The sequence below is a fragment of the Somniosus microcephalus genome, chromosome 5 (assembly GCF_052327205.1).
Source record: "Somniosus microcephalus isolate GS21.2 chromosome 5, FLI_Smic_1.0, whole genome shotgun sequence".
Lineage (NCBI taxonomy): Eukaryota > Metazoa > Chordata > Chondrichthyes > Squaliformes > Somniosidae > Somniosus > Somniosus microcephalus.
This window is the reverse complement of record NC_140991.1, coordinates 156,067,632-156,088,379: the sequence shown is the minus strand read 5'-3', so window position 1 is coordinate 156,088,379 and position 20,748 is coordinate 156,067,632. Positions and strand designations below refer to the sequence as shown.

At 44.3% G+C, this 20,748-nt stretch overlaps 1 protein-coding gene across 1 annotated transcript in view; it reads left to right on the top strand.

Annotated features, from left to right (window-relative positions):
• The window catches only part of vwde (von Willebrand factor D and EGF domains), a 374,620-nt gene that overhangs the window by 178,260 nt on the left and 175,612 nt on the right, over positions 1–20,748 (top strand). The window contains exons 6-9 of the mRNA XM_085988385.1: positions 829–918; positions 2,514–2,658; positions 9,984–10,207; positions 19,055–19,128. Coding sequence (XP_085844511.1) covers positions 829–918; positions 2,514–2,658; positions 9,984–10,207; positions 19,055–19,128 — 533 coding nt within the window. The remainder of the gene's footprint in view (positions 1–828; positions 919–2,513; positions 2,659–9,983; positions 10,208–19,054; positions 19,129–20,748) is intronic.

Sequence of the window (20,748 nt, the reverse complement as noted above, 5' to 3'; positions counted from 1 at the left end):
TCAGCACAATCTGGACGGAATCGACTGAACAAACGCAAAAGATTGGGAAATTTGAAATATAAGTGAGTTATGCCTAAAAACTACTTAAGCTCATGTTTTCCGCGATCTTTTACGCTGGTTCGAGATTCAATTAGCCTTGATCAAGCCCTACCCACAAAACTGGCCATGCCCCATGCTAAAATTGCGAGATTCGACCAATTGTGCTGTTGTGGGAAGGCTCTTTTGTATTGTGCTCATTTTCTTTGGCGCATAGACAATCGTAGGTATGTTTTAAAAGTTTCATTCATAGCAAAATATTAAATTACTAAGAAACTGACACCAATGAAACTATTAAATGATTCAATGTATTTTTTAGTCATTTTCAGTGATTTTAAATAAGGTTACTCACAGGTAGAGAACTGGACACCTTTATTAAAAATGCTTATTTTTGCTGATAAACCCATTTTCAGGTGTATTAATAAAACTGCACAGGTTACCATTCTTAAATACATCAAGGATTATTTTTAGTGGAAAGAAGAAAAAAGAAACAATTACACTCTATTGTGCTGCCCAATGGCGCTGGTTCATGGAAGATTTTACGTTTGTGATAATGCAAATTAATTTTAGCGGAAACATGAACTGTAACCTAATCCGTGCATTTTGGGCACAAGTTCCTGATTGTGCCCAAAGCGGAAACTCCACCCCCACATGTTCAGTGTAACAATCCATTCTGTTCAGTGGCTTAGGTCTTCACAGAGCAAAGATCAAAACTATTTTACTCACATTTTTAATTTGACCCTTACCTGAACTATACTTATTATCAGGTGTTATCTATTCTTGAATTCACAGATTTACTGCAGGAGTTTAAGTTTCTACTTGGATAGTCCAGATATTCAAGGACCCCCTGCTGAAAGCAAAGAATTCTTTGCCGGTATTAAGGTATGAAGAAATTACATAGGATATACGGCACAGAAACAGGCCATTCGGCCTAACCAGTCCGGCATTTATGCTCCACACAAGCTTCTTCCCATCTTTCCTCATCTAACTCTATCAGCATAACCCTCTATTCCCTTCTCCCTCATAAGCTTGTCTAGCCTCCTGTTAAATGCATCTATACTAGTCGCTTCAACCACTCCCTATGGTAGCGAGTTCCACATTCTCACCACTCTTTGGGTAAAAATGTTTCTTCTGAATTCCCTGTTGGATTTCTTGGTGACTATCTTATATTGATGGCCTCTAGGTATGCTCTTACCCACAAGTGGATTCACTCTCTCTGTATCCACTCTATCAAAATTTTTCATAATTTTAAAAACCTCTATTAGGTCATCCGTCAGCCTTTTTTCAAGAGAAAAGAGACCCAGCCTGTTCATCCTTTCCTGATATGTATACCCTTGCATTTCTGGCAGCATTCCTGTAAATCTTCTCGGCACCCTCTCCAGTGCCTCTATATCCTTTTTATAATATGGCAACCAGAACTGCACGCAGTACTCTTTAAGTGTGGTCTAACCAAGGTTCGATACAGGTTTAGCATAACTTCCATACTTTTCAATTCTGTACCTCTAGAAATAAACCTTAGTGCTTGGTTTGCTTTTTTTATGGCCTTGCTAACCTGTGTCGCAACATTTAGTGGATTGTGTATTTGTACTCCGAGATCCCTTTGTTCCTCTACCCCACCCAAACTCGCACCCTCCAAGTGATATGTGACCTTCCTATTCATCCTACCAAAATGTAATACCTCACATTTATCTGTGTTGAACTTCATTTGCCAATTATATGCTCATTCTGCAAGTTTATTAATGTCCTCCTGTAACTTGTTGCAGGCCTCCTCAGTATTGACTATCCGCCCCCAATTTGGTGGCACCGTAAATTTAGAAATTGTGTTTTTGATTCTTAAGTCTAAATCATTATGCACAGTCTTTGTTAACAATTTGAAGTGCAATAGAAATTTCTAAATGAAGGCATCCACGCTGAACAGAATATTAATTTAATCCATTCAATTCAAATGAAACAAAACTAAAGGTATTTTTTACCATTTTCTTTTTTCAGCCACTCATCTCAAGATAAAAGGTTGTGCATGCAGTGTACTCCCGACTTCTGCCAGTACCCTTCTGTCCAGTTATAGTTGGTACATGAAAGTGGCCTAAAATGACACTTAATCTGATTTTCCATCCTTCCTTTTGCACTAATGTATCATATACACTGTCTTTATGGCACATATGTTAATTCAGTCATATTCTTTTGTGGTGCTGTTGAAGAACTGTACCTAAAAGGCGCATCCCCCAGTCTCAATTCCTCCAACAATGGATTAGAGTGTTTGGTAAATTATTGTGTGGCTGTAAATATCTGCTATAAATGAACAGTCATAGTAACAATATGCCTAATAATTGGCATGCATTGTATTTGTAGGAATCACAGCGTGCTGATTGAGATGTAATTTCAACAGAGGAGACCTGCTTCAAAAATATGGTGACACAAATACATTGCTTTTCAGTCTTGTATTCAGTGTGTAATTGCTCTGGTTTGTGATTTGCCAGATTCACCCAGAGGCTTTGACTATAGCAGAGGATGGAAAGCAACACAGACTGGTGATTGAGAGTACAGTACCTATCCCTTGCTCTGAGTTCAGCCAGACTGAAGATGAATGTAAACTCACCATTATGCTTAACACAGCCAATCAAGGTAAGCAACTTTAATTGATTCTTATTTCCCACGTTTAGCATTTTCATAATGTCCCGTCACGCCCAATCTACGCCAGAATTGTGCCGGACGCCCTATTGACTCGGGCTACTTTTAGTAGTCCAGGGCTCCTGCCTGAAAGGAGCAGGTACCGAATAAATATATGTAAATTAGGGTCCTGTGCCTAATTAACGATCCTTCTGCCAAATTGAGCTTTGAGAATGCTGTATTCATTCATTCTAAAACTCGCCCACCTGGCAGCAGCAGTTGGGAAGAAGGCTGGATCAGTGTTATTTAAAAAGATCCTTAGCTGCATTCAGGTTAACATTAGTTAGTTGTTTTAGACTGTTAGGGGGCTTTCAGGCCTATTTCTGGCTGTATTCGTTGCTCTAGCTGTGTTCAGAAATTGGAGCTGCAGGACAATCTCTGCCAGGGTCTTGTGCACAAACCTTCTCTGGCAATATAGGTGTGCTGCTCAGTATGCCTTTGGGGCTGGAGGATGAGGAGGAGGAAGAGCAGAAAGTCAGAGTGTGAGTGCAGAGACCTGCAACTGCTGGGAGAAGAGGAATTAGGAGAGGAGGCACTGGAAGCCTATACCATGTGAGTGTACAAGAACAGAACATCTTACTTCCAGTTAACTGTGGAACAGTGTGTCACCTGTTGCAGCACCAACTGTAGCCCAGCATCAGGTCGCACACTTCATTGTTTGTAGCCCTGAAGGCGACTGTGGCCCTGAATTTCTATGCCTCTGGGTCATTACAGGCCTCAACAGGTGACATTAACAATGCCAGTCAATTTGTAGTGCATTCCTGTGTCAAACAGGTGCTGGATGCCTGTTTCGCTAAGGCTACTAAATTCATCACTTTCCCATGGAGGCAGCAAAGCAGGAAGACAGAGCTCTGGACTTCGTCAGGGTCACAAGCTTCCCTCTGCTGTAGGGAATAATTGACTGCACCCACATAGTCTTAGCCATATCAAGAACCTGGAGTATACATAAAGAGGAAGGGTTTCCAATCACTCAACATTCAGCTGGTGTGTTATGACAGGCAATGTATCATGTAGGTCTCTGCGCTAGCAGCTGTCGTGATAACTTTATCCTGCATCAGTCCTAAACTGGCCACTCTCTTCCACCCATGTGTGAGGTGGGCTGCTTAGGGACAAGGGGTATCCCCTGAGCATGTGGCTCATGACATCTATCAGGAACCTGGCTACATACACAGAAGAGTGCTACAATCAGAGTTATGCCTCTACAGGAGCTGTGATTGAGTAAACAATTGACATTTAAAAACAGAGATTCTGTTGCCTAAATAGGTCTGCAGACCTCATGCAATATAGCCCTGAGAGAGTCTCCAGATTTGTTCTAATTTGCTGCATGCTCCATAACTTTTCCTTCTAAAGTGGGCAACCTTTGGAGCCACCAGGGGAGGAAGAAGTGGAGATGCAGGAGCAGGAAGAGCAGCAGGGTGATGGGATGCTTTGGAAGAGCAAGGGCCACCAATCATGTCAGCTGCCAGAGCTTTATAGCAGTAAATCAAGGAGGACCGCTTGAATCATCCCTTCCCACACCCTCATTCCTACCATCATACAGAGTCCTTACACCCTCTAGATGAATGCTCTTAACTTGAACAACAGCATGTGTATTGGTACCACTTCACTAGGCATGGTCAAACAAACACCAATCCAAAGAATTAGGGCAGAAAAATTGTTCCAAATGGTTCATTTCTCAATTGGGCTAAAAAACAAGTTGAAAAAATAAAGATCACCCTTGTGCTATCCCCTAAATTTGATAGCCCCTGAAAATGGATGCGGGGATTGCGATGCGCGATTTTTAAAAATTTGTTCCTGGGATGTGGGCATCGCTGGCAAAGCCAGCATTTATTCCCCATCCCTAATTCCCCTTGATAAGGTGGTGGTGAGCCACCTTCTTGAACTGCTGCAGTCCGTGTGGTGAAGGTACTCCCACAGTGCTATTAGGGAGGGAGTTCCAGGATTTTGACCCAGCGACGATGAAGGAGCGGCAATATACTTCCAAGTCAGGATGGTGTGGAACTTGGAGGGAAACTTGGAGGTGGTGGTGTTCCCATGCGCCTGTTGCCCTTGGCCTTCTAGGTGGTAGAGTTCGCAGGTTTGGGAGGTGCTGCCGAAGAAGCCTTGGCGAGTTGCTGCAGTGCATCTTGTAGATGGTACACACTGCAGCCACGGTGCGCCAATTATGGAGGGAGTGAATATTTAAAGTGATGGATGGGGTGCCAATCAAGTGGGCTGCTTTGTGCTGGATAGTATCATGCTTTCTGAGTGTTGTTGGAGCTGCACTCATCCAGGCAAGTGGAGAGTATTCCATCACACTCCTTACTTGTACCTTGTAGATGGTGGAAAGGCTTTGGGGAATCAGGAGGTGAGACACTCACCGCAGAATACCCAGCCTCTGACCTGCTCTTGTAGCCACAGTATCTATGTGGCTGGTCCAGTTAAGTTTCTGGTCAGTGGTGACCCCCCAGGGTGTTGATGGTGGGTGATTCGGCGATGGTAATTCTGTTGAATGCCAAGGGGCGGTGATTAGACTCTCTCTTGTTGGAGCTGGTCATTGCCTGGCACTTCTGTGGCGCGAATGTTACTTGCCACTTATCAGCCCAAGTCAATGTCGTCCAGGTCTTGCTGCATGCAGGCATGGACTGTTTCATTATCTGATGAGTTGCGAATGTGGAACTGAACACTGCAATCATCAGCGAACATCCCCAAATCTGACCTTCTGATGGAGGGAAGGTCATTGATGAAGCAGCTGAAGATGGTTGGGCCTAGGACACTGCCCTGAGGAACTCCTGCAGTGAAGTCCTCCAACAACCATAACCATCTTCCTTTGTGCTAGGTATGATTCCAGCCAGCGGAGTTTTCCCTTGATTTCCATTGACTTCAATTTTACAAGGGCTCCTTGATGCTACACTCGGTCAAATACTGACTTGATGTCACTCTCACCACACCTGTGGAATTCAGCTCTTTTGTACATGTTTGGACCAAGGCTGTAATGAGGTCTGGAGCTGAGTGGTCCTGGCGGAACTCAAACTGGGCATCAGTGAGCAGGTTACTGGTGAGTAACTGGTGTTTGATAGCACTGTCGACGACACCTTCCATCACTTTGCTGATGATTGAGAGTAGACTGGTGCGGTAGTAATTGGCCGGATTGCATTTGTCCTAATTTTTCTGGACAGGACATACCTGAGCAGTTTTCCACATTGTCGAGTAGATGCCAGTGTTGTAGCTGTACTGGAATAGCTTTGCTAGAGGCACAGCTAGTCCTGGAGCACAAGTCTTCAGCATGACAGCCGGGATGTTGTTGGGCCCATAGCCTTTGCTGTATCCAGTGCGCTCAGCTGTTTCTTCATATCATGTGGAGTGAATCGACTTGGCTGAGTACTGGCTTGTGTGATGGTGGGGACCTCAGGAGGAGGCCGATATGGTTCATCCACTCTGCACTTCAGGCTGAAGGTGGTTCAGCTTCAGCCTTATCTTTTGCACTCACGTGCTGGGCTCCGCCAGCATTGAGGATGGGGCTGTTCATGGAGCCTCCTCCTCTTGTTAGTTGTTTAATTGTCCACCACCATTCATGAGGCAGGACTGCAGAGCTTTGATCTGATCCGTTGGTTGTGGAATCGCTTAGCTCTGTCTATAGCATGCTGCTTCCGCTGTTTAGCATACATGTAGTCCTGTGTTGGCACCTGATTTTTAGGTACGCCTGGTGCTGCTCCTGGCATGCTCTTCTGCACTCCTCATTGAACCAGTGTTGGTCCCCTGGCTTAATGGTAATGGTAGAGTGAGGGATATGCCGGACCATGAAGTTACAGATTGTGGTGGAATACAATTCTGCTGCTGCTGATGGCCCACAGCGCCTCATGGATGCCCACGTTTGAGCTGCTAGATCTGTTCTGAATCTATCCCATTTACAGTGAACCAGATGGCTTTTAACAACAATTCAGTAGTTTCATGGTCACCATTACTGATACTAGCTTTTTATTCCAGATTTATTTAACTAACTTAATTTAAATTCCCCAGCTGCCATGGTAGGATTTGAACCGACGACTCCGGATCATTATTTCAGGCCTCTGGATTACTAGTCTAGTTACATAACCGATGAGCACTTCGATGGGGCAGACTACAGAAGAAGGCTAATGGGTATGCAGAATGAAATGCTTGGTGCATTGGGAAGCCTGCCAGAAAGCCTGTGTATAATGTCAAGGGGCATGGAGGAGTCCAGCACCAACTTGGCATAGGGCTTTGTGCTGAGCTTGGAGCCCATCCTTTCCAGCATCGAAGTTGTGCCCAACTCCATTAGCACAGTTGTGGACCCAACCAAAATACAGCTTCTGATGGCCGATGTCTCAGTTTCCGTTGCAGCACAAGCAGCAGCAGCTACCCAACGTCTGCAGTGGAGGCTCAGACTGCTATCATGCAAGCTCAGGCTTGCAGGGTGTCACAACAGTCCAGCAATCTGTCCTCCAACAGATTACTAGGATTGCTGAGGCGCCGCTCCTGGGGAGTGGCAGTTGTTCCATGGAGGACGAACCTGCTGTCCTCTCTCAGTATGACAGCATTCATCCTCCCACCACTGCCACTCCTCCAGTGCCCTTGCTGTTGCCCATCAGCCAACCAGCCCAGACTGCTGCCGCCTATGCCGAGATGGTGCAGTCCGCAGCTGGGCCTTCTAGGCCAAGAACTGTTCGAGTCGTCCTGCAAGGCCATCTACAGTCTCCTCCACTGAAAATCAGCCATACTGCAGACACTGGGGTAGCACTGCATAGGAGCACTAGGACAGGCAAAGGCACATGGAAGGCAGGCACTAAGGGAATGCACAAGGATGATCGACGGAGTTTATGTTTGTATGCAATATGGCATGATTTGATTTATAAATTTGATTTGGAATGTTTATTTTGTAGCCTAACGCAGAAATCCTGAAGTTGCGGTCTGTCATTCACTGCTCTTCCACAGGGTTCACTATGAACGCCCCCCACCCCCAGAGCTGGCAATCAGTGTAACCTGTCACTTCATGGAAACTGATGAAACTTTGGCTCTTCCGTAGTAATTACACTGTTAAATACCCCATTAAAAGTTAGACCCTTTTGGATTAGGTGTAACTGGGGTTTTAACAGTGTATTGACTGCTAAACAAAAGTTATGGCCCTGAAATTCTAATTTTAATTTTGTGGAGTGTCAAATTTATCAATTTTAATAAAAAGTAAAAATTTTATAAAATTATATTTAAAAAAAATTGTTTCTTCATCTTTATTTCAGGTTTGCCTTTTCCCCATATGAGAGCCCCAATCTTTGTTTTGCTCTCTCTAACATTTAAAAAAAGTTAGAATCAAAGGAGCTGATTCACTTCCTGGTTCGCTGTCTGTGAGAATTCTGCATTGTGATTGGCTGCTTAGATAGCTTGTTGACGTTACAGCAGCTCGTGTTAGGGACTCCCCATTAACTTGCGTTGATTTCAATTACACGTCGGAAAAGCCAACTTCTCGCCACAGAGATCACGTGATCTTTGCGGGAAGCTTACTTCGGGGCCTGCGCTGAACACCTTTGCTTCGCTGCTGACCACATACTATGGGCCTATGTGTTGAATCGACTGTTCGTCAGCCACCTTTCTTCTATGGTTCACAATGATACACTTTGTGTAAGCACGATAGTGGAGTATAATGAACAGGTTTTATTCATATACAGCACAGGTGATCAGTCTATACAGAACAAAGGTTTCTCTCCCTTTCCAGCCCTCCAAATAACTCTGGAATACCATTCTCCTTTATGCATCTCAGTCTGCCTACTTAAAAGCAATGTTCCTCCTCATTTTCTTTTGGTTGCACGGCCCATTCACAGTTTCGCGTGCACAAAACTTAACATTGAAAAAGCCGGTCCTGGGCTGTGCGCAGCTTAGAGGGAACATTGCTTAAAAGGTATATTTCACAGAGAAGACCTGATGATTTATCAGTTCTCGGATCCTTTCAAGAACAGTTTATTGACTGCTTAGTAACCTATACATCCACTCTATGCCATGGTTTATTGATCCCTCTACCTATGTTTCTTGCACTAGTCACTAAAGTTATACACTAATCACCCATGGCCAATGTTGTCCCAGTCACTTCCTTCCTTGCTCAGGCAGCTGGCTGTTTTCCTGTTTATCATCGAAAGCCTGTTCCTCTATGACGAGTTATCAGGTCAATTCGATTATTAAACATTAATTCTCCAACATGTCCAACAAAATGGTGCTCCTACAAGGTGCGACTCCAGTGGCTACAACTTGGGAGACAGAAGGCTGCTGATCATCCTGTGAGGGCTCTTGAGATGGCCATGGTGATCAACCTCGAGGAGCTCCGGCCTTAGAGTGCCTGGCTGTAGACTGTAGCACACAGTAGCTGGTGGGGCAGTGTGATCCAACTCGCTGTTTGGCATCAACATGTGCATAGCTTGAGAGACTGGTGGGGGAGCAGGCATGTTGTCATCCTGAGATAGCACAGTTTGTGCATCTCCCATGATGTAACTGCCATTTGCATGTGGTTGCGCTTTAGCAGTCCCACCGCTCTGCGCAAGAACAGAGTGCAGGAGTGATGCGACGGTTTGGAAGTCCCTATCAATGTTTTCAAACATGCCTAGCCAGCTGGAGGAGAGGTAGAAACCCAGGACCACAATGCCAGCAGTTGTAGCTTCCATCGAAGCTGTTACTAAAGGCTGCATAACTGAGGGCCCTGCTGCAGTGTGAGTAGAGGTGATCACATACTCCATGGTTGACTGCATTGATTCCATGCCCTTCATGATGACCCCACACAAGTTGGAGCTGGTCTCCTTTATACTGTCTGACATTGTGCGCAGGCTCGCTGGGAGGCAGTCAAATGCAATGAGAAGTTGGCTGTACACAGCCATCAGTCTTCTATAGGCTGGGCCCTTGAAGTCATTATCTGTGCCCTCTGCAGCAGAAGTAGGATGCAGACACTCCCTCTGATGAGCCAGTTCCTGAGCCATCCTATCCCCTTGCCCTTGCTCCTGTATACTTATGCTCGGTGAATCTCCCAGTGCAGACCCCACTAACTGACCCTCTAAACTACACGGGGTGCCAATTTGTGCCTGCCCCACCTGCTCGATTCGCGCCCTGAGTTAAAAGCAACTCTATATTCAAGTCTTTTTATTCATTAACATATGATTAGTGATACACTGCCATTCTACTGCAGCTGATGCACATTTTCACCAGTGCGAGGCCATCTACAGCATATTTCATTTTTAATGCTGGGAATGAATAGAGTGCTAAGATATTCTTATATTGTGTTTGATTTAATATTTCATTCAACCTAGATGTACCAAGTGCAGGATATTCAGGATCAAATCTTGCCCTTTCCTCATGTCATGTGAACCTACCCCAAGCACCTTGCAATCGAGGCATATGTTCCCGATCGTCTGTTTACTATACAGCAGTGACTGACTTTGCACAGGATGGTGACAGAGTGACTGAAGTTACATCATGGCCCATTGCCACTGAAAACTTCTTATGGAATAGCTACATCCCAGAGCCAGTTCAGGTTGTAAAGCATTATTTGCCTATTGCCTATTCAACATTTGAGGTACATGGGGATGAATTTCTGCGGGGGCGGGGAGGGGAGTGGGGGGGGGGTCTCCCGCTAGACCGCTGTAATTCCACCGATCAACCAAGAGAACCCCTGCGGAAATTCACCCTCTATGTATAAATAAAAGCACATCCTTTTATTTGTCTCCTGTAATTATGTTCTTAATTGTAATCATATGCCATGCTAGATAAACCACTAATGTTCTCTATATTAAAGTGAACAGATGTAAATGGTGTTAGCGGGACTACTGAGGTCTCTAATATAAATTAAATAACGATTTGATTAAATAAAAACAAACTGGCAATTGTTCTTCCAAAATGTACTGATGCTAATAAAAAGATAGCATGAAAAATGACTCTTCCCTAAATTGATAAATGCAATGGCGATACTTTAGCTAAACTAAGCCAAATAAGCCAACACCCTTTTCATTTTGACATAAGGTCCATTCCATACTATGACATAACTGCTCCTGTTTGTCAATTATCAGTGATGCAATAAAATCTAATATAGTAACAAGCAGTAGTTACAAAGGGAACGTCAACAGCAGAGACAAGCTTCAAAACTGACAGAAAACTGGGAGATAAGGTAAAGCTCACAGATTGTTTTCCTTTACAGTGCTACTCCCTATTTTCTGCCCAAAAGGGGAGAAGTAAAATTGTTTCTTTTAGAAGATTTTCTGCTGTTTGTTGAGGTCTGTTAAAAACTTTCAAATTACTTTTCAGAGAAAAGGCAGCATTTTTCCACTGGGCAAAATAAAAACAGCCAAAGAGGAATTAGCTCTTCCACTGAGCTGAACTTGATTCAGTAATGGATTTCAAAATGTGGACGTTGATTACATGCAGAATACTTAATGCTTTGATTCAATGTCATACATCTATAAATTAGTCTTTCAAAATGACACATCAGTGGATTGGGCTGCATAAATTCACTGCTCTGCTTAAATTCCTACAGTTTTCCATTCTCCCGAGCCAGATTAATGTGTTAGGCCATTACTTGTCTAGTTAAGTGTCTGTTGGTCCACTTTGGAGGCACAAAATGAACATTGTTGCAGGTAAATTTTAATTGGCCAGGTTTCTCCTGGTAAGGCTGACAAAATTCTATCGAAAAAAATTTCCGAACAGGAAAAAGAAGTAATTAGCGGTTCTATTGTTGGCATTAAAATAAAATTAAAATAGAGAGAGTAACACCCTGGTTTCTAAAAGCAGAAAACATTCCCGAAGTAGCAATAATTCAGCCAAGTATTATATGAATCACACAAATGAAGTTTGAGAGGCATATGAATATCAGCAGAACCTGGAGATTCAAATGCTACCATCTATTTGTTATTCCTTAGAATAGAGTTGTCCAATAGAAATTGCACGGTGATACCATTTTAGCCACATGCACTAATGTTAGTAGAAAATGGTTAAAACACAATACAGGTAAATATACTTCACGTGTACATTTACTTAACAAACATCTACCAGCATTCTGTAACCAAGGAATTAACGCACTCACAACAATCCAAAAAACATCCTCGCAAACTCTGCTTTTTATCTCATCATTTTACTAACCAGTGCACAAAAAAGTTAAAGTGCACATGTATATGGCGTGTGAATATGAGTATTGAGGTCACATATCCAACGATGGTGTCTATTGTTCATTTTTTATTTACGAATCAGAAATGCAATTACTGTATTCACATCTGGATTCCCAATTCGCCATATGTGGCAAACATATTTGACAACACTGCCTTAGTTTATGTTATAGAGACTTTTAGGTTGAAATCGTTCTATGCAATATTTGTAATTATTGTATTAAACATCCAAATAAAATTGTAACAAAGGCGTTAACTAATTTATTTACGTAGGCAAATTATTTGCTAAAAGATATAAATGGGCTGATATGCTCTCTATTAGTACTGCACAGTGCAAATTCAACTCATATAGCTTTTATATTACTTTTACACATGGTTTACTTTTTTTTTAATTACAATGCAGTAGGCACAGTGAATGCAGTAGAGGCAGTATTTAATTTGTGAAAAGGTAATAGAAGATGCTAGTGACATAAAAATTATATGGCATCAAATCAATGACACTAATAATTATCATTTTTTTCTACTAAAGATCACTGGAAAATAAATTATGAACTGTATATTCAATGAAAAATAATGAACATCCAGTAGTAATTGTAAGGTAGTAAGGATTTCAGCTGACTTTGTAAACTAGAAGTTTGCAGATCAAGCAGTTTCGAACAATTACCTGGCCCTGAAATGAGATTACGGCCTTGAACTTACCTGTATGTATCTGTTATTTTTATAAAACATGTATTGCAGTTTGTGGGGAATTTTATTCTTGCTGGCAGGTATAAGAGATGGTCTGTGGACTCTGTAAAATAGATGCATGTTCATGTTCACACTGAAGAAATAATAACTGACATAATCACTTGCAAATTTATGTCACAGTTGATTGCCAGGATATAAGAATTAGCAAATAATTCCACAGATGCAGACTGATCTGCTCAGTGTTGCCAGCATTTTTTGTTTTTGTTACAGATTTCAAGCATCTGCACTTTCTTGTTTGCTTGGTATTAGACAGGTAGCATTGACCCTGATATTAACTTGGTGGCACGTTGGGAACAGCGGTGGGGGGTGCAGAGGGGTCTGATAACGCGTGGCAAACCCGGAGATAAATGCAGCGCGTTTGTCTGTTGCATTTTAATGCAAGCACCTCATTATTATTTTCTGGATTTTGGATTTTCAGAAGGCCTTCGATAAAGTCCCACTCAAGAGGTTGGTGAAAAAAATTAGGGCACATGGAATTGGGGGTAATATACTAGCATGGATTGAGAATTGGTTAACAGACAGAAAACAAAGAGTAGGAATAAACGGGTCTTTTTCAGGATGGCAGGCTGTGACTAGTCGGGTACTGCAAGGATCAGTGCTTGGGCCCCAGCTATTCACAATCTATATCAATGATTTGGATGAGGGGACTAAATGTAACATTTTCAAATTTGCTGATGATACAAAGCTAGGTGGCAGTGTCAGTTGTGAAGAGGCTTCAAGGGGATCTCGACAGGCTCAGTGAGTGGGCGAGAACATGGCAGATGGAATATAATGTGGATAAATGTGAAGTTATCCACTTTGGTAGAAAAAACTGAAAGGCAGAGTATTTCCTAAATGGTGAAAGATTGGGGAATGCAGATGCTCAAAGGGACCTGGATGTCCTTGTACATGAGTCACTGAAAGTGAATGTGCAGGTGTAGCAAGCCATTAGGAAGGCAAGTGGTATGCTAGCCTTCATTGCAAGAGGATTTGAGTACAGGAGTAAAGAAGTCTTACTCCAATTATATAGGGCCTTGGTGAGACCACACCTGGAGTACTGTGTACAATTTTGGTCTCCTAAGGAAGAATATTAGCGTGTAAAGTTAAGGCACATGGGATTGGGGGCAAGGTATTGACTTGGATAGAGAACTGGTTGGCAGACAGAAAGCAAAGAGTTGGAATAAACGGCTCTTTTTCCGAGTGGCAGGCAGTGACTAGTGGGGTACCGCAGGGATCGGTCCTTGGACCCCAGCTATTCACAATATATATTAATGATCTGGACGAGGGAACTAGATGTAATATCTCCAAGTTTGCAGACGACACAAAGCTGGGTGGGCGTGTGTGCTGTGAGGAGGATGCCGAGAAACTCCAGTATGATTTGGACAGGTTGGGTGATTGGGCAGAAGCATGGCAGATGCAATATAATGTGGATAAATGCGAGGTTATCCACTTTGGTGTCAAAAACAAGAAGGCAGATTATTATCTGTGGCAATAGATTGGGAGAAGGGGAAGTGCAACGAGACCTGGGTGTCCTTGTGCACCAGTCGCTGAAGGTAAGCATGCAGGTGCAGCAGGTGGTTAAGAAGGCAAATGGTATGTTGGCCTTTGTAGCGAGAGGGTTTGAGTACAGGAACAAGGATGTCGTGCTGCAGTTGTACAGGGCCTTGGTGAGACCACATCTTAAGTATTGTGTGCAGTTTTGGTCACCTTACCTGAGGAAGGATGTTCTTGCCATGGAGGGAGTGCAGCGAAGATTCACCAGGCTGATACCTGGGATGGCAGGAATGACGTATGAGAAGAGATTGGGTCAATTGGGCTTGTACTCGCTGGAGTTTAGAAAAATGAGAGTGGATCTCATTGAAACTTATAAAATTCTAACAGGACTAGACAGACTAGATGCAGGAAGGATGTTCCCGATGGTCGGGGAGTCCAGAACCAGGGGTCACAGTCTAAGGATAAGGGGTAAGCCATTTAGGACAGAGATGAGGAAGAATTTCTTCATCCAGAGAGTGGTGAACCTGTGGAATTCTCTACCACAGAAGGCAGTAGAGGCCAATTCATTAAATATATTCAAGAAGGAGTTGGATATATTTCTTAAGGCTAAAGGGATCAAGGGGTATGGGGAGAAAGCAGGGACAGGGTACAGAATTTGGATGATCAGCCATGATCGCATTGAATGGCGGAGCAGGCTCGAGGGGCCGAATGGCCTACTCCTGCTCCTATCTTCTATGTTTCTATACTTGCCATCTAGAGAGTGCAACAAAGGTTCACGAGATTGATTCCTGGGATGGCGAGACTGTCGTATGAGAAGAAATTGAATAAACTAGGCCTGTATTCTCTTGAATTCAGAAGAATGAGAGGGGATCTCGTTGAAGCATACAAAATTATTACAGGGCTTGATAGCATGGATGCTGGGAGAATGTTTCCCTTGGCTGGGGAGTCTAGAACCAGGGGCCACAGCCTCAGGATAAAGGGTAGGCCATTCAGGACTGAGATGAGAAGAAATTTCTTCACACAGAGGCTGGTGAATCTTTGGAATTCTCTACTCCAGAGTGCTGTGGAGGCTCAGTCATTGGGTATATTCAAAACAGAAGTTGATAGATTTCTGACTAGTAAGGGCATCAAGGGATATGGCGATAGGGCCAGTGAATGGAGTTGAGGCAGAAGATCAGCCATGATCTCATTGAATCGAGCAGGCTCGAAGGGCCGAATGGCCTACTCCTGCTCCTATTTCTTATGTTCTTATGTTCTGGGTTTGCCATCGAATATGCAGCAGTGGGCGTGGTGCAGACCCGCTGACGCCATCTCAACTCGAGCATTAAAAGGGCCAATCCAAAGATGAAATTTGGAGGAGTCGGGAGCTTTGGCAAAGGGACAGCAATTGAAGAATGTGGACTCAGAACGCTCAAAGGCAAGGCCCCAATTTAATGACGCCTTGCTTAATGTACTGCTGGGGGCAATGAGGATTCGGAGAGAAATACTCTTCCCCAGCAACAGGAGGAAGAAACATGCTGCTGCTTCAAAGAAGGTGTGGCTGGAGGTGGCCCAGGAGGTCAGAACATTGTGACCTAACCAGGTCAGGAAAAGTGAGGACAGTTGCACATTCACCTATATTTGGTTGTGCGCATCACACCTCGCCTGCCACCACCGTCCCCCCCCACCCCCGGCAATCTTCCTTTTCAAGCCTACACCATCACATCACTCCTCACACCCACTTAGCTTGCAAGCACACCCATCCTACTCTTTCTATGCATTTCTTCACATCCCCATCTATCCATCCACCACTGCTACTCACCCTGATCCTTATGCAGTTTCATGCCTCTCCGTGATAGCCACCCAGACCAAATGCACCACATCCATTGGGTGAGTACATACTATTACAGTTACTCATAGGTCTGTTCTATCCCCTGCTACAGAAGAGAGTGAAAAACAAAAGCAAGAGGGAGAGAACTGGAGTTGGTCCTCCACAGATCTTGCAGCTGACAGCTGCAGAGGAGGAAGTGCCGGAGATCAGTGGCATTTCGACCAATGTTCCCTCTAATTTTTATGTTTGGTGGGGGAACGTTGATCTCGACATCCCTGGCCATTGGAGATGGGGACCTCCCAGCTACCTGATGACAGATTTAAATATCATCAACCCACATGTCATACGACACTCAGTCATATTGACTTGATTTCAGCAGTGAGTGAAATATGATCATCTTCATAATGATAAGTTAAAACATTCTTACCTTCCCAGTACTAATACATATCTTTTAACTCCTCCAGGGCCTTCACGTGTGCAGCAGCAGTTGGACCCCCCGGACAACGAATCCTCAGAGGAGCTGATTCCTTCTGAGGATGCACCATCACAGAACTCATGCTGATCATGCACCAGCGCAGATACTCGCACTTCTGTGGGTCCAATTAGACAGATAGTTGGGTTTTTACCTGATGATTCACCGTTCACAAGTGAGCAAAACAGCCAGTGGTGGCAGGGACAGCTGTGGAGAGTCTGCGTCAGAGGTCGCTGCCCTCTCCAAGCTCTGCTCTGCTGGACACAGATGCTGTATCCTGGGGGCCATTGATGAAAAGGATAATCATTGAGAGGCAGGAGAAAATCTGTGCTGCACTGGCAGACCTTGCACGCCCACAGTCCACGATTGCAGAGAGAATGGAGGAGTTCACCTCAAGCATGAGTGGGTTGATGTCGCAGGGCATTGCGAGGATGTTATCTTACATGGGTAGAGTGGACAACTCCATGGAGCATCAATCGCGGCAATCAAATGAGTCCATGCAGGCCTTGACCACGGTTATGTGAACTCTGGATGGCAACATGTCTGGCGCCTTAAATAGGATGACAGATACCATAGCCTTGGCCTTGCATTGCGTCACTGATCTGTGCCAAGCTACTTTCCAGCAGAGTGGTAGCAGTGAAGTGGGGCTGGCCCATGAGAGGGATGATGGTGAAAGGGGACATGGAAATGGGTACTCTACTCATAGTGGTCCCACTTCTCACCTGTTGCCCCCTCCCCCACCCCAGTCAGTACCCGACATGCTGTCTCATCTCCCGATAGCCGAGTCTACCCCTGCACAGGTGCAAATGGAGCAGTCTTTGGTGGGGCCCTCATGGGCTCCAAAACCCAGAGGTCATCGGCCAAGAGCATCTCAGCAGTCAGAGCAAGGATCTGAGTAGCCTGCCTCTACCCCTGCTGAAGTCACACGGGTTGCACCACGTAGGAGCTGTAGTAAAACAAAGAGTAAAGCTTTATAGTTGCACAAGAGTATGCACGTGGGTGTTTGATAAAATGTTCTTGTTAAGTTTCCGTTCTTTAGTAGAATCACATCAAATTTATTATTCTGCACCAGTTTCCCGTGTTGCCCATTCTTGGTTGCTGGGTGGTAACTCATCTTTTCAGTTGTTTGTTGATGAATGGGAAAGCATGACATGACAAGGACCAAGGGGGGTGGGGATGGAAATGTGCAAGGGGTAGATGCTCAGTAGCTGGACTGCTTTGTGTCCGTGAGATTGAGGGTGGCAGGGATGAGAGTGGTCGTTGGATGTGTTTGTTAGATGGGTCCAGTGGTAGTAACTAACTGAACCTTACAGCCAAAAGGGAATCCCTAGCATCCCGGGCAGCAATGTGAACGACTGGTGCTGCGTTGGGGTCGCCATTTTCCTCCTCGGAATCGTCTACAGATGATTGATGCTCTTCGCCTTAGTCCTCCTGCAGCTTCAATCTCACTGCTGCGCAATGTTGTGCAAAGCACAGCACACCATGATCGTTCTGGAGACGTTCACTGGTGAGTACTGAAGGCGCCTCCAGATCTGTCCAGGCACCTGAACCACATCTTGAGCATGCTGATCGCTTGCTCAGTGACTCATCTGGTTATCTTTGGTGGGGCCCTCACGGGCTCCAAAACCCAGAGATCGTCGGACAATAGAGCTTGTAGCTTAAGTAAACCTGGGGATGAAATTCCTCCTGTTGATAATTTTCGCAAAATAGGTCAAAGTGGGTTCACAACACAATTTCCTTTTTGTAGACATGTTGGCCTTTTAGCTAAAAATATCATTGGGAGGAATTTCACTCCTTTGGTGATTTTTAACAAACATTATAAGCAAAAGCGTAACATTTTGTTGTAAGCTTTAATCTCATTGTCAAGTATTTGAATTTTAAAATATTTATAAGCTATTTTTTAAAGGAAGTGCAGTAGATGTAAGTAATATAATGGAGATGAAAAGATGAAAAGATTACAGTAATGTTGGATTTGAGGCTGCAGGACCTCACCTGGTGTATGTACATTCACCTCGTATGTCACAGTACAACATACTGTTATCTATGCAGTGATTTTAATTCCTGTTCATGTTTTTTAAAAGCTGTAAAATAGTATTTGGTCAAGAGTTTCCGCTTTGGGTGCAATCAACGATCCGACTGCAAATTGCGCTCAAAATTGCGCTCGTTTTCAGAAATTTATTTTTGCTCAAGTTTCCACGCAGGCTCATTTGCATTTCACCTGACGTAAAATCTTCCAATGTACCAACGCAATTGGACAGCGTTTAAGGACGTCATTTAAAAAAAAATTTGCATTAAAAATATTACTCGATATATTTAAGAGTGGTAACCTGGTGCGCTTGGCCAAAAGAACGAGGAATTTCAAGCGCACCAGGTTACCACTCTTAAATATATCGAGTAATATTTTTAATGCAAATTTTTTTTTTAAATGACGTCCTTAAACGCTGGAAATATCAACGCAACCTAGCGAAAATTCCAGGCCTTCATGATTTATTTTACAAGTTTCCTATGTTTACATTTTGTAAAATACATCAATCTAATGCAGCCACTGAGGAGCCACTATCATAGGGAGCATTAGTTGGAGAATCCAAGCTATAATATTGGAGCTTGCATAATCTTTGACTCATGCTACCTTTTAGTACAGCTTCCTCGCTTGGAGTGCAGGATCGCAAAATTACTAATGGGAGGTGTTCCTTTCTTTTAATGATTTTTTTTCTTAAAATTTAGATAATAGTGAAAGATGTCCCCACTGCCTATTGTTACTCATTTACTGATCCACACCTGATCACATTTGATGGCAGGTAATTTCCGAATAACTTCATAGTTTTGTTTGTTGGTGCTGCCCATTTTCAATTAGTTTTGCTCATTCTTCCAGTTACCTGATGGCATGTACTTTACCCCATCTGAGAGAATGGGTGGGGACCCCTGCAGCTTTCTGCTCATGCTACTCCATAGCAGGGTACAACAGGGAGCACGTTAGTGATGTAGGAGGTAGTTTTAACCCCCAAAAATGGGTGGGATTGTTTCGGTAGGAGGTTAAAAATCTAAAAATCTGAAACATGAACCCAACCTGCCTCGAACCCTCCCACTTCCAGTTTTAACGGAGGCGGGGTGAGGGACGGGCGTCCAATCCACTCGCAGGAGGCGGGTCGGTTGTTGAAATCTTTTAAGGAGGCTGCCTCCATTTTAACAGTGATTCTATTTTTAACCACAGTTGGGTTTTCCAGGCTTCAGGAAACACGGCAGGTAAAAGGAGGCGAGAAGCACTGCTTGTGGATGAGGAGGAGCAGGAGTGTTTCCTCCAGGCCCAACAAGCCTGCCTGTAAACACCCCCCAACTCACCCCCCCTCCGACCGCGAACTGTGTGCAGCCCCCCCACCATCTGCTCCCCCCGACCACCCCCCTTCCAGTGATCGACCCCCCGTGAACACACCCCCACAACCACCATCTGCTTTCCCCCCCGCCCATGACCAGACCCCCGACCACCATTTCCTGTCTGTTCCCCCCCTCACCCCCCCCCCCCGCAATCTCTATCCCCCCACCCCACTAGACCACTGACAGTGACCTATTCCTAACTGCTGCTTTGCTGTGTCATTCTGCTGCAGGGTTTCCCGCCCAACAGGCAGGCAGCCAGCCTGTCAATCAGGCTAGCTGTCAGACGGGAAACCTGTGTAAAAAAAATAAATTCAAAAACTGCAGGACGTTCAGGAAACCCATACTTCCGGGTTTCCCACCTGTAACCCCTCCACACCACAACCGCACCGCCCCCCCCCCCCACACCCCTCCTCCCCGCCCCGCACTGAATGCATCTCCAACATAATATTGGGCCATAGTTTTGCCCTTTGATTTTTTTTATCCCCCTCCTTTCCTGTGCAGAAGCAACTACTTCCTGCTCTGTGCCAGCCCCTACTAAACAACCTAAGAAACTAAAGTAAAGCAGAAAATGCTGGAAACACTCAGCAGGTCAGTCAGCATCTGTGCAGAGAGAAACAGAGTTCTAACGTTTCAGGTCGATGACCTTTTGTCAGAACTGGAAATAAGCAGGAAATGGAACAGATTTTTAAGCTAGTGTAGGGGCTGGGAAAGGGGGGAGGGGAGGAAAGAACAAAAGGGAAGGTTGTGATAGGATAGAAGGCAGGAGAGGTTAAGATACATTAATTGATATTCAAGGCAAAAGGAGATAGTAATGGGACAGGTTAAGAAACAAAGGATGGTTCTAGATGAAGTGTAAATTGCGCTGGCAGAATGAAAGACAGCTGCCATGTGGGAGAGAAGTACAGAAGGCACAAAAGAAAAGTGTGGATAATAAAGAATATATATATGATAGGGGCCAGGTTATGGTCTGAAATTGTTGAACTCTATGTTGAGTCCAGAAGACTGTAAAATGCCTAATCGAAAGATGAGGTGCTGTTCCTCGAGCT